The 14,753-nt window shown below is 36.0% G+C and overlaps 1 protein-coding gene across 1 annotated transcript in view; it reads right to left on the bottom strand.

Annotated features, from left to right (window-relative positions):
• The window catches only part of NUBPL (NUBP iron-sulfur cluster assembly factor, mitochondrial), an 80,533-nt gene that overhangs the window by 47,086 nt on the left and 18,694 nt on the right, over positions 1-14,753 (bottom strand). Inside the window, exons 5-6 of the mRNA XM_053946814.1 lie at positions 4,144-4,183; positions 3,963-4,053 (exon numbers count right to left, since the gene is read on the bottom strand). Of these exons, the coding sequence (XP_053802789.1) occupies positions 3,963-4,053; positions 4,144-4,183 (131 nt within the window). The remainder of the gene's footprint in view (positions 1-3,962; positions 4,054-4,143; positions 4,184-14,753) is intronic.

The raw sequence follows: 14,753 nt of genomic DNA on the forward strand, positions 1-14,753 counted from the left end.
CATAATAAAATATGCACTTGCATTTTATCTGTAGTCCCATTTTTTTTTAAAAGAGAAGCAGACTTTTGTACAGAATATTGATTTTTTTTTCCTTCTCTGCTGATAGTTCAACTAGGTAACACACACAGAATAAGACAGTGAGTCCAAGATCAGAGAAACCATCAACTGTTATCTTTTAATATTAAAAGTTTTACTGATTACTCTCTAAACAGGAAACCCCCTCCATTTGTATTGTTTCTATGACTATAGCAGATAGTAAATTGGCAGTCAGCACAGTGCCACTTCCTTTCTAAGAGCATTCTGGCAGAATAATTGCCACAGCACATTCCAAGACATACAGGAGGTTTGTATCTGCACCCTCCTAACTGTTCCTTTGCCATCAACTCTCAAGATGTCCTAAGTCAGAAAAGAGAATGGTGCTAGAAAACTTGCCATACGCAGTGTATAGGAGAGTGGTAATGGTATTTGAAATTCCTGCTGAAAAAGCAGTTCAAATCAGAGAGCAAGTTTTGCTTGCCGTCTCTTTTTTTTTTTTAATCATCTTTTTATGTCTAAGGTTCTTAGCTACCTACTTGATACTTACTTCAACAGCTTTTCAGACACATTACTGTTCGAGTACAGGCCTTAGGCAACTCTCAAAAAAAATTGTATCTTTACTGTGCTTAGCCTAAAGGTTCATCACAAGTCAGTCCCACAACAAATACAGCAAGATATGAGTTTTGAGGTAGGTTGTTTAATCTGAACCAAATACCATCACACTGAGTCAAGACACACAGTGTAAAGGAACAAAGTAAATGGGACCAGACAAAAAAGTAGGCAGCTTCACAAGTGAAGTGAAAACTGCATAGAAAAAGCCCAGTGCCATGGATGACACTAGAGAGCTATGAAAGCTTACTTACCTGGACTGTAATTATACCTTCAGAGAAAAGAGCGATCTTTTAAAACTTAAATTTAAAAAAAAAAATACTCTCTTCTATCTCACCTACAGGCAAGCAAGATTCAAGAGTGTTAACAGAGGTGAAAAACTTTTTACATGAAGATAATTGTGACAGGGAAATAAGAGTTAAAACCCAGATAAGTGATAGACCATCCTGAAGTGCAAATGAGCCTACAGTACATCTTATTATGTTATCAAAGAAGTCACTTCTCAACCACAACAAAATTTTGGGCAATTTCAAGATATATAAACTAGAGATATATTTAACAGAAAGAGTTATGCATACGTTTATAAAGATCAAATGTTCCATTACTGTTTGCAATTCTCTTTTGCTACAGGTGAAATATCATTTCCTTCTGTATTTCTTGTTCTTTCAATACCTTAAGAGCATCACTTTCCTTCTTTTCTATTGCTCGATTATTTTGTTATAGAATCAACATGCTATATATTTTCATTTATAAACTAATTCGATACACATACATCAATATATAGGTATTGTAAGTAATACAGCATCCTAAACTGTTTACTTTGTTTGGTATTATAAGGCATATTTCCTTCAAATTCTGCTAAAGGAGAACAATATGATCTGTTGCAGAAAACTATCCTTGCTCATGAGATATGCATTACCAGAGAAACACCAAGCACTCACTACTCACTACTTCACTATTATTGCCTGTTAGCTACCACTCTGACACTATTCAATAAACCTGTACTACAAAGCGCGAGATCGAGTATATACAAAAAGCATTATGTATGTATTTAACAAATACATTTAGCAAAGAAAGAATTTCATAAATTTTTAGAAGTTCCAAGTCTAAGAGAAGCATTGAAACATTCATTACTGGCACTCATATGAGTCAACAAGTGTCCATTACAGAATTTGGAAACTAAGCAATTCAAATGCTGTACTGCAGTATCAGAAGCATGATAGACTCTGAAAAGCATATTTAATCATATGGAAAAAACCAAAATGCATCCAAAATTATTCACAGAGTGAATGCATAGTCTTGATGCTATCAAACAACTATAAAACCTCTCCACCACCTAACAGTAAACACAAATATGAAATACCACCACTGCTTTTAGGGAAAACATCTGGGAACATCTATGTTTTCTATCAGGCTGAATTAACTATTTTAAGAACTTAGTATTTTACCAGCTTGTCTGAATGCACAGGAACTTCTTACACTTACATTATACTACAAATCTAGATTAGGGAGCTAATTTAAATGGTTTCTATGCAGCTAATGAGATAAGCTATTTCTTAAGAATATGGTTTTAGAAAGTTAAATACCAGCAGAAGTATTTCATTGTTGGAAGCAACTTTATCCTGTAAAACAAGAGGTAATAGCTAAGACCAACCAGAACAGATAAAGACAAAACAAAAATTTTTGAAGTCCCCAACAGAACACAAAACTATTTCTAATATACAATAGAACAATAATATCTTTAAAATGATCATCACATGCTGTGGTTCTCTCCATTTAGGTGTCCAAGGTTATTAAACTATTGGTCCTACAGTTAACCCATTTTTGAGAATGGCTGGTAACTGCAGAAGGGAGATTACAGTTTTTAAAAACAAAATAGCACGTCTCAGTCTGGAACATGCATTCTTTCCATTCTTAAAGCCACCTGGACATCAGACAGACCTGCTCATTTTCTCTTGTGATCTGTGAGCTTCTCTTCAAAGGAGGTGATGCAAACTTTTCCAGCTCACATTTAAGACTATCCTGGTCATCACGCAGAAGCAAAATGCACGTGAGCAGGAGAAATTCAGCCATAAAGCCTTCCTCCTTCACAGCCTAGGTTTCACTGCCAGGGAAATCAGTGATGCCCTGAGCATTAATGGACTTGTCTCGTTCCCACAGCATGGCTGGCCAGCATGTAACTGCACTGGTTGCTAGGGAGCAACGAGCTCATTACACAGCATCACCTGCACCCTGCAGAAAGATGCTGGCACACACTCCCCATCTGGGACACCACAGACTGAGGAGCAGCACTGCAGTGCCTGCCAGCCTCCAATCTCCCAGGGCAGAGCAGGCCAATACAGCAGGTGCTAACTTTAGTTCTACTTTCAAGGTTTTACATCCTAGTTTCCTGAGCCAGCCAGCACAACACAGCACACAAAGAGGTCAGAATGGTCTCCACAGCTATTGGCATGGATACCCCTTACTTTTAAAGATCAATTCTAGGCAAAGATGTTTTCCTGAAACTTTGGCAGACATACGGTTTCTGTCACCAGAGCAGTAAGTGCCACTATTCTAAAATCTGTGCTAAAGGAGAATTCGGTAAAAATGGAAAAAGGCTGAAAAAAATTATTCTTCTCAGTCAGTAAGGAAGCACAATATTTGGAAGCATTTAAAGAAGACAAACAGAAACCTTGTAATCTCCAGGCTGTACACAGTAGATCCCTAGAATGGATGTCAGCTGTGAAAAATGTGGGTCACTTCAAAGTCTAAACATGCAACCTTAATGCATTTTTTTCAGCTGTCTCATTAGCACTCCACAGATCTCTTCTAAATAAAAGGAAAAAAATCTGCCACAGAATAAAGAAGTAATCCCACTTCTACATGCCAGAAGATTTATTAACTAACAATCCATCTGCATTACACGGAGATTGTAGCTAATGATTTTCCTGTACCTGTCACTTCAAATGCCATCCAAAAATTCTTAGTGCTGGTGAATTAACAAGCACATAAGGAAATACAGCTGTAGATATGCATAGATACCTATACATTCAAATCCTTAGGCAAATACAAAATGCCTTTTTTTTTTAACAACTGCATAAAGAAACAAAAATAAATGAAATGGAAGGCAAATTGGGGTAATTAACTCATCAAACGCATAGAACAACAGCTCTGTTTGAGAGGGATAGGTAAACACAAAAGTATCAATTTTCCTCCCTTACCTGAACTTAAGAAGACCAAGACAAAAATGCTCACCACTGTGGATACTCATGTATCAGATAAATGTACTTCAAAATAAATTATTACTTTTGAAGCAGAAAAACATAACTAAGCCTTACCTGTCTCAACAATTTTTCAACAGCTGACATTACCATGAGCCCTCTCCACACAACTGGGGCAGTCTCTTCTATCAAGAAACCCATAGACATGCTGAAACAACAAATCAGTAACTTGAGCTTTACAGCACAATACCAAGTACATGTGAAAATAAGCTTGATTTAAATAAAAACATATGCTTACCATGCGATTCCATAGTTCTTAAGGGGCCTCATTAGATTTTCTAAAACAAAAGAAACAAGGGGTTTTTTTTTGGAGGGGAGATGGTTTTAGGGCATTTTGGGTTTTTTTAAAGAAATAAGCTTACACATTTTTTTATCTTTTAAGAGCAATTATCCCTCTCTATTTAAACAGTTGTTTATTTTTCCCCCCGTCATCTCTTCATTAAATGTATGGATTTACCTATTCTGCCCAAGAATCTGACTCCACTTTTCTTAGGTTGTTACATTTTACTAATACCATTCATCTTTTGCCAGAATAACAATGTATTTGTCCATAATATACTGTCACTTTGTGCTGCCAATATCAATCTATTTTTAGGAAATCCCTATGCTGAAAGGCATAGATTCCCTATCAGGAATCACTAAAAGCTGAGTCATTTATATTGGAACAAAACCAAAGTCATACAACATGATGGGATTTTAATTCTTATTTTTTAATCTACCCTATTCACTAATCTCATTAATCACAGGACAATTCCCATTAACATATCAGAGATTTGGGGAATTTGTCTCATGTTAAATCTGCTACAGAAACCCCAGAGCAGAGATACCAAATAAAGCCATCCCTAAACTATATGTTGTCAACAGCTCCAGGTAATTAGTCCCAGATTTCTTCAGGTTGATAGAAACCTGCAGGACATCTAAGATTTCTGTAGAAACAAAAGATGCTTATTTGAATATTGCAGATGTATTGTCCTTGTCACGCTTCTTATTCCTATACCCTCCAGTGTCAAGAATAAAAAGCAGGGAGGGAATATTGCAATTGTTCTGCCGGCAAAGGGGCATGCAGGCAGAAAGCAAACAAAACAATAAAAAAGAAGGCATTCAAAACAGAATCTCGCAAAAGCCAAAACTCTTCCTTGTGGTTTCTACCATCTAAATCCACACCTTATCTCAAAATGGCACACACACTCACAAAAAAAGAACAAATGGCATTTTATTTGGTTTAGCTGATATCTTGGAAGAGCATGCACAGGCAGGGACTAGCAGAAAATAGGAAGAATACTTTAAACAATAGAAAATATACTATAATATAGATTTTGACAGAAATCCTTAATGCACCCAAAGTAAAATACATAAAGAGAGTAAAATAAAAACAATGTGAGTAAAATAAAAACATTGTGCATTCAAAGCTGAACTCCAAATTCAAACAAAATAACAACGAAGAGCATACAAATTAAACAGCTGAACTCTACAGTTGAAAGCTTTCAAGCAATCAAGTAAGTGAGCATTCAAGCCATGTAATTTTGTAGAAATATGGTGGAGAATAAATTGGATGTTTTGGTCTACAAATCAAAAAGAACAAAACAGGAAGATAAACAAATCACTTATATGACTATTGCATTCAGGATGAGTTGGGAGCTATTACTGAAAAAGAGATTGGCTTGGACTGATACACTGTACCAGTGCATAGAGCTCTTCTTGACTTGTGCAGCTCTTCAGTGTTGACTCAGGACTTACTTTGGTGGCATTATACTGCCTAACCACATTTCTAGCAATCAGTCTTACTTCTCCCCCTGCAGTAGGACAGTTTAATTATAAAGAGGCTGATGACATTGGAACTTCAGCCTAGAGCCATCTCTAGGCACTGTTTTGGGGTCCTAGTAAACAAGACATACACCACCACAAGTTAAAATACTGTTAGAAGTATTGAGAGAAATTGCTACATATTTACCTACGAGAGTGGTTAAAAGAAGAAAAAATAGGAAAAAAGTTTTTGCAACAGTGTATACCACTACAGACTCAAGGTTTCCTTCATTTTTTTATCACTAAATAGGGACAATTTTAAGACAAAACAAAATGAAAAGGGGAGGCCAAGCTTTGACTGCCGATCATGAGTCTCAGGAACTGGAGAGTAAGATGAATGGAAAAGATGCATTATTCTGGGAAGTTCACCAAAATACGAAGTCACTTCTCAGTTCAGTCCAACTGCTCTACACTATGTGAGTCAGAGACTTCTCAACATCCACTACCTGCAGGGACAATTTCTTCTGCACAGAGACCAGATACACAGGCTAAGCTCACACACCTTCCAACATCTCCATTTCCTTAACAAAATAGGAGAGTTCCTGTGAGCAGATAAACACTGACCTACAGAGCAGAAAAAGGGGCCTCTGTATTTAAAAATATATGCATGGTTTATTTCTCAACAGCAGAATTTCGTTTTACTAAAACGGCATCTTATTTTCTTTGGTTAACAACAAGGACTATAAAATGCTCTGAGCAGCAAGATTTAATCAAATTTATACAATGCAGAGGAACAATTCACAACTTGATGCATATTCTGGCTATAATGTTCTGCATATTTTCAAAGTAATACATAATACTGCAGAGCTCCCCACTGTTTGCCTACTGCTAAAAATCATTCTTAAAACTAATCTCAAATCTAAAGTGCTTCAGTGGGCATTGGTAATCACCCTTGTCTCATCAAAAGCAACAGGCCTTCCTTCTCTTTCACTGTGGGTCTCATGAAGATTTTCTAAAACATAACATGTAAAGAAGACTTAGCTTAATGAGATCTCAGTAACATCTCTAATTCCCATTGCTTTTAGAGTACACTTTTCTGTTATCAGAAGCCTACCAGACAGCTCCAAAAATTCAACACACAACAAAACAGATTTTTTAAAATCACAACACACAGCAATACCATACCACCTATGCCAAGAAACAAATAAAATAGCCTAGTTTGCAATTTTCTAGTAGGCTTGATGGCCCTAAGTAAAAGACTGCTGTGTTTTCTCTGAACATACAATATCAGATCAGTAAGATCAATGTAGCACCAATGACATGTCAGTAAATGTCTTTTCTGATAGAATACAAGTAGGGCACTAGAAAAGGCAGATGTGCAAATTTATGACAGCATTATAGGAGATTGCTGATTAAAAGAGTTCTGGGACTGGTCTGAAGATTGAATTGTTACTCACATGGGGAAGAGTAACATTGATGTAATGAAGATGGATGTTCATTACATCGATGAAAATGCATTTTGTAATTGTTTTTTACTAAGCTTTTTCTTCCCAAACAAATCATGCCTTGCAAACAGACCATCCTAACAAGGTAACTGAGTTACTCCACGTTTTCTCTAAAAAAAATGACATAGCTGTTCAACAACGGCCAGGGTCACAGGGTCAGTAGAGCACAGAAGGTGTGTACAGAATTACATTACACATATATATGTATATGGTTTTGGCTGGAGTACAGTTATATTTCTTCACAGTAGCTTGCATGGTGAGATGTCTTGGATTTGTGATGAACACAGTGTTAAAACTGTTCTGCTTCTCGCACCAGCAAGCAGGCTGGGACTACACAAAAAACTGGGAGGGGACACAGCCTGAAGATATGACCATGACTGAGCAAAGGGATATCCCACACCATATGGCCTCATGCTCAGCATATAAAGCTGGGGAGACAAAAAAGAAACAGCACTACATTCAACATTACGGTTTCTGTCTTCCCAAATAACAGTTACACGTGATGGAGCCCAGGGTTAAGCCACAAGGAGCCATTCCAAGTCTTGGCTTAGTTTTTGGAAGTGGTCTGTTGAGAAATACGTTAGCACAAGCAAAAGTTTACATTCAGTCTTACCCCATCAGGTAAGTAAGAAGGTTATTCCACAAGATTGTGATATTATGCTATACCTCCTTAGAAGGCATTAAACTGTTTATGAAAATGAAAGGTAGCTTATAATTATTAAATAAAGTTTCTCTGAGTTTTCAAGTATTTGAACTAAGGAGAAGAGTGAGGGATGGAGGGATGGAGTGAGGGGACATTGGACAGGTAGAGTAAAAAAATAATTGGGCTTTACTTGTGTAAACATAGATGCCTCCTGCCACTCTGGATGCCTTAGGGAGCTGAGATTTGTACATGGCTAGCAGATTTGACAGAGGGCATAGGGAGAGACATATCTTCTGAAGGGGCAGCTAGAAGCCTGACACCATACTCCAGGCATGTTTAAAGTAGTACTGGTTTCCTAAGCAAAGGCAAGTGAATTCCACCCACAGAATGGTGAAGAGGAAAGAAATGCCACAGAGGGGAAAGGAATGAATAGCAATAGGGGCCCAAGGTACCTTGAAATAAAACAGTGACACCAATCTATGAAAGAGGGTAAAGGATGCTGTCATGATCAAAAGGTTAGTCAAAGTCATACATTTTAAATCCTTGCTTTAACTGTAATTATTGTTTTAGCTACTTATGCCAGAAGCCTAGAATATTCTATGGCAAGTGACAGACTAATTGAGACTTCAGGCTTGATTTTACACTGTGCTGTAAGTTTATTTGCAGGATTGCCCCAGAAATACTACAATTTGTATTTTAAGCTTGAAGAGCTCCACACAAGGAAGACTGTGATTGCCCATTACATCCTGCACTAATAGTATTATCTAACCACAAAGACTTCCCAAATACTTAACCAAAGCAAACTACTAATGAGACATAAAGAGCATAATTCCATGCTCACCGTTCAATTTCAAGAAATATATGCATAATGAAATGCAACTTTTCCCAAGAGATTTGATTCTCATATTTAGAGGGTCTACCAGTCCCATTACCTGAGAAGGTATTATACTTTTTTTCCTCCCAACAGACTGCAGAGGAAACAAAGCTCTGTAAAAGCTTTTTCATTAACAGAACAGTTTTGCAGATATGACTTCATCAGTCCTACCTAAAAGCAACAGAACTAATTGCTTGCTGGAAGACTTCAAAAGCAAATCTGGCACAAGTAAAGAGCACAGTGATTTAGAAACATCTTTATTACATTTTAAAGCAGCACTAACTTGTTAGGTTTAAAATAGGTTTAAAACAGGTTTAAAACACAGGACTAGTTTTAAGCATCATGCCATTACCTTCCATCACAAATGTCTTCCTCCCAATTGCTAAAATAACTCACATTTTGAAATGCCCTCAGATCCCCAAGGAGCCTAAAATTTTATTTGTAGTGGATCAAAAGCTTTATTAGACTAATTTAGTTTCTTTTAGTTCATTATATCCACAAGGAATGAAATAGACTAATCCAACATTCAGTTTAAGGCATCCGTCCTGACACACAAAAAACCTTTGGGAAAGCTCATGTCATTTGAAGCAAAGACTTTCTACTGTGATAGGGGGACTGCCCTGGTCACTCACATAACAGGGTGCTAGACAGCAGAGCAGAACAAGGAGTAGCAGAAACCCCAGGGGCAGAGATGCACTACACATCAGCTTTAATTTAAGACCCAACTTCAAAAAAAAAACATTCCAGTTAACTAGGGATTTCATTGCTTTCAAAGCAAAACTACAGAACTCAATGCATGTGTGTCAATTCAGCCTTTTTAAATTCAATACTGTAATCAAGATCCCCCTGCCAAAAAAAAAAGAGGGGGGGGCAGAAATTTAGGTGAAAAGACATAGGAGAAAAAAAACTGTTCAAATGATTATGTGTAATTGTGCTGATTTTGGCTAAAATAGAGTTATTCTTTTTCATAGAAGGTGGTACAGAGCTGTGTTTTGGATTTCTGACAAAAACAGTGTTAATAACAGAGGGATGTTTTTGTTATTGCTAGGCAGTGGCTACACAGTCCATGTCTTTCCTGCTTGTCACCCCACCAGCAAAGCAAGCTGGGGGTGCACAAGGAAATGGGAGGAGACACAATCAGAAAGCTGATCTCAAGTTACAAAAGGGATATCCCACACCATATGGCATCACACTCAGTATATAAATGATATGACCATCAACTAAAGCAAAGGGAAAGAGATGCTAGCTTTTAAACTTTTATGGTCACTTTTGGCCTCTGGGCTCTACAGGGAAACAATTAAACTACTTTTTTTCCTGTTTTTGATCTATTCTGCTTCATTTCTCTATTACAAAGAGCCACTACATTGTACTGCAGAGAAGGAGAAGGAAAGAGAATACAGCAAGAAGCCCACGAAAGAAAAAAAAGCACAAAGTGAAACTGCAAGGTAAAAATATTGAGAAAACTCAATTAGTTGCACTCCATTTTAGCAGAGAAACGGAAACATTTATTCCTCTGAAAAATAAGCAAAAAGGTAAATGCGTTCAGTCTACAAAAGTATGATTTTTTGTCTATGTATGTGTAATGAAGAAGGTATTTATCATGTTCCTATAACAAAGGCATTTTGCAATTTAATTCCAGTTTTTATACCAGTTGAACCAAAAAAACATTTGTATCTCTAAGAGTAAACTTTATAATATAGTATCTGCTAGCCACAATTCAAATCAAATAATTTGGAATTACTGCACTGCAGGATTAACAACATAAAGAATAATATAAATCTGCCTTCAAGTACTTCAAATTATTTCAGGTTACAGTGAATTTATACTGGAATGGCATTTAGTAAAATTTGATTGCCATTTATCCAAAAAGACTGCTCTCAGTAAGAGGCTTTAATTACTACACTACATTTCTCATCTTACACTGTTTGTAATTGTATGAATTTATGTATAATGAAGAATAAAATTTTAATAAATTAATTCCCTAGAGGTTTTTTTCCTTTTAAACAGCAGCTAACAACTGTATGCCTATAAATAATTACTTGCAGAATTGTGTATTCACCATCTCCTTTCCCTTCCAAAGTCTTTGATTTTCTCCACAAGTGAACTCAACAATAGCTGGACTAATTCACTTTGAGGTTTATTGTTACAGGTTTGAGGGCAATAGTCAAGGAAAATATTAAACACTCAAGTAGTCTTCCCGTTTTCAACAACTTGATCACATTTGAAAAAGCCACCAAAAGACAAACCACAATTAATTACGACACTCAATTATTATTTTGTCACATGTAAGACACATGGAACTACTGTACTTCCGCCATCCAGATAAACTGTGCTAAGACATCACCAAAATAAAACACAGGGGTTCAGTTCAGGCTACTTTCAAAACAGAATCAATGAAACATATCATTAGACTATACACAATATAAAAATTACTTGCTCACCAATCAAGAGCTGGTATCAGCAGCAAATCTTTCTTTTAAAGAATCAAATGTAGGGTTTTTTTTTTAATTAATCATGATGCAGTTCCACTGATCAAACATGATAAATACAACTTCAAGACTTCAAGCCTTACCTTTAAAGTTAAATCCTTAGCAAACAGCAAAAAATTTCTTCATGGTTACCAAAATAATTATGCTACATAACATTTTGTCTATTTAACTAGTCCACTCCAAATTTTCTATTTATGACCCTCAAATCAATGTGCCACAATCCCTTAATACTATTCCAGCAGACATCTTTAAACAGTCACAACTATTTCAAAATTTCACATTCTGTTATGAGAGTCTGCTATCACAGTCTTAAGATATGTAAATGTATCCCAGTGAAAAAAAATCAGGTGCCCATTTCTATAGTTCCTGCAATTTTATTCGTTTCAATGGGGCAGCCACAAACACTGTCGCTTTCTCTAAGAAATTACATTTTATTCTAAATTGTGAAAACAGATGTCTACTACTAATCTTTTGAATATACTATTTTATTAAGAAATTAAGGACACTGAAGCTATCATAAAATGGCAACAAAGTTTTGAAATAAGAAGAGCAGAGTCACCTGTCAAAGATTTACCCACCAAAACCTTCACAATCAAACTAAATAAAGAAACTTTATCTATCTGGCAAAATGGCAAGTGCTTTTGGCAATATAATAGTTTCTACTCTCTGCCACCTAGTTTAATGGCAGATATAAAAGGAAAAAAAATGAAATCATGCGATTCACTAAGCCAGAAAACTGCTTTTAAGTAAATTACTTGGGGAAAGAAGAGAAATAATATTTTCGTAACTTATGCTATTAGCATTGCCCTGCATATATATTGTAGCTGATGTTAATATTAATTCCATAGTTCGATAATCCTCCCTTTGCTAATTAAATTCAGTGGTGAATTTATTAACCAACATTTCCCTAACCATTTAGTTAAAGTATTTTGAATGACAGCCTATTAAATGTTAGCAGACTTTTCAACGTACTACAGTTTGCAAAATTAAATTAATGCAGTATCTTCCATTTATACAGATTCCTCACTAAGAACTCCCAATTCATTTTGAATGCTTAAATTAAAGCATAACCATAATAATTTCTATTCAGAAGTAATAACTCCTGTATGGACTTATTTTGTATGGTACCGGGCATCCTTAATCCCCTTTCATGTGAGAAAAGACACAGAAATCAAAGATTGCAAAAGTGCTCAGAACCTCCCAGGATTACTCTACAGATTCATTTCCAAATCCATGCCTCACACTGAAGAAAGCATTAAGACTTCAAACTTTTTTTTTGATTGTTATGTTATGAAAAATGTCTTTAATTGACTTATTGTTATGTAGACATAATTCATGCACTTCTGTAACACAGAACTGCCTGGGCTCTCCCAGTTGCTGTGCAGTATTTCTTCAGAGCTCATTTTACTCTTGAAAATATAGTAAGAAACCAGAAGACAACATGAAACCTCATTATACCAAAATACAAGAATCACACATGTTTTTATATCTATGTATTTATATACATCTCTATATGTACCATACATATATACACACACACCTATGATTGGTCATCTCTTTGCAAGCCTATCCCATCTGTCACTCATTAAAGGAATCCTTGATTAAACTTTAATTAAAGTTTCCTATGTCATTCCTACTTCACAATTAAACCACCTTTGACAATACTTCTCTTGCTGTTAGTCTTCAGTTTCATCAACTCAATAGTTAAAAATACACAGAGTAGCGAACAGAATCCCTGAAATACAAATTCTACCTTATTTTTCATACCAAATTAATGTCTTTCTCAGCAGACTTGTGTCATCTGTCAAGCTTTTAAAATATACAAATTCATTTTTCTGTCTGTTAAAAAAAAGGTATGTTCTTCAAATCCTGATATTTACTTGTGCATTCCACACAACTAGAAAGACTGTATTTCAGTGATCAAAACGTTAGCGCTTACAAAATGACAGCAGCAGTTTCAGTTCAGGGAAATCTTCAACTTTTTTTCTATTACACTGAATTCCGCATTTCTAACAATGCTTGAAACATGCTTGAAAGGCAAAGCTTACAGCTTCTATTCAGCTGTTGACCAGAAATATCTAGTCACTGAAACAAAAATGAGCTGCTCAATATCTGAATGAATACAGTGTTAAGTTCTTGCATTTCTAGCAAGTTGATTTGTACATAAGAAATAAACTGGGCATTTTGCTTTTTAATTTGCATCTCAAGACATGGATTTAAATTAGGTATGGGTTGACAGAATACATAGCAAAATGACCAAGGAATTCAAAATTATCTAATCAATTTTTCAGACAGTGAGGAAAAATTGAAGAAACAAAAGTCAACGTCACATAAAAATGAAAAGAGGAGATTTGAACACCACAACATAGTCCCTTTTGTGTTCATATTGCACAATGTACTTCAAATACAAAATTCATAGCAAAAAAATCTAGTATGGGAAAACACAGCCTGTATGACATATATCCTCAATGGAGTTCAAAGTACCAGTGAATGCAAGAATACTTCCATTTGTATCAGGAATTCAAATTCTACTGATGATACATTAAAAGGCTCAGTTATGTGTTTATCGCTCAGCAGCCTTTTGACTTCAAAAGATATAACAAAAATCCAACAAATAAAACTAAGTACTCTCCTCACTTAGGAACTTATCTAAATAAAACCTGCATTTGTAAGCTAGGTACTTAAATATCGGAAGTACTCAATTTGATAGCTGTCTGTATAAGCACATGCAGTACATCAGTACATGGAAAAACATTACTTTTTCTTTATCCAGAATATAGGGCATAACCATAAGGAGACAGAATTTTAATTATATAAGGAATTCTAAGTTTGCTACATTAAGGTTTCAGAAGCTGATACTGCAAGCTTCATAACAAACCTTTAAAGATACTGGCACTGTTTCATTCTGCATGCTTTACACTAGATGAGAACATAACAACCATAATAGCCATATACACACACAAATTAAGATGAGTTACAAACGAACATTCTACAACAATACTAGAGTAGATATAGAGGGATGGAACACGTCTCCTATGATGAAACACTGAGAGCATCATGGCTGTTCAGCCTAGACAAAGGAAGCCTCCAGGGAGACCTCAATGAAGCCTTTTAGTACTTAGAGAGAACTTGTAAGAAAGATGGGGACAAACATTTTAGAAGGGCCTGTTGCAATAGGACAAGAAGTAATGGTTTTAAATTAGAAGAGGGTAGGTTCAGAATAGATATAAGGTAGACATTTTTTACAAGGAAGCAAGTGAAATGCTGAAACAGGTTGCCAAGAGTGGTGGTAGACATGAAACACTCAAGACCAGGATGCCTGAGCAACCTGATCCAGCTGAAGATGTTCCAGCTCACTGCAGGAGGGTGGGACTAGATGACCTTCAAAGGCTCCTTTCAACCCAAACCTTTCTCTAATAAAAAAAGAGAGATCATGGCATGAAAAGCAGAAGGAATATTTAACTTTCCTTTTACCTATTGCTGCCCACAAACATTGCAGTTGATTACTTCACTGAAGCCCTTTCATGTCCTGCTTGAACTGGTAGATGTCCTTGATCTCTCCCTGACAACATGTATGGCCAGTCTGTACTTTCT

The sequence above is a fragment of the Vidua chalybeata genome, chromosome 6 (assembly GCF_026979565.1).
Source record: "Vidua chalybeata isolate OUT-0048 chromosome 6, bVidCha1 merged haplotype, whole genome shotgun sequence".
Taxonomy (NCBI): domain Eukaryota; kingdom Metazoa; phylum Chordata; class Aves; order Passeriformes; family Viduidae; genus Vidua; species Vidua chalybeata.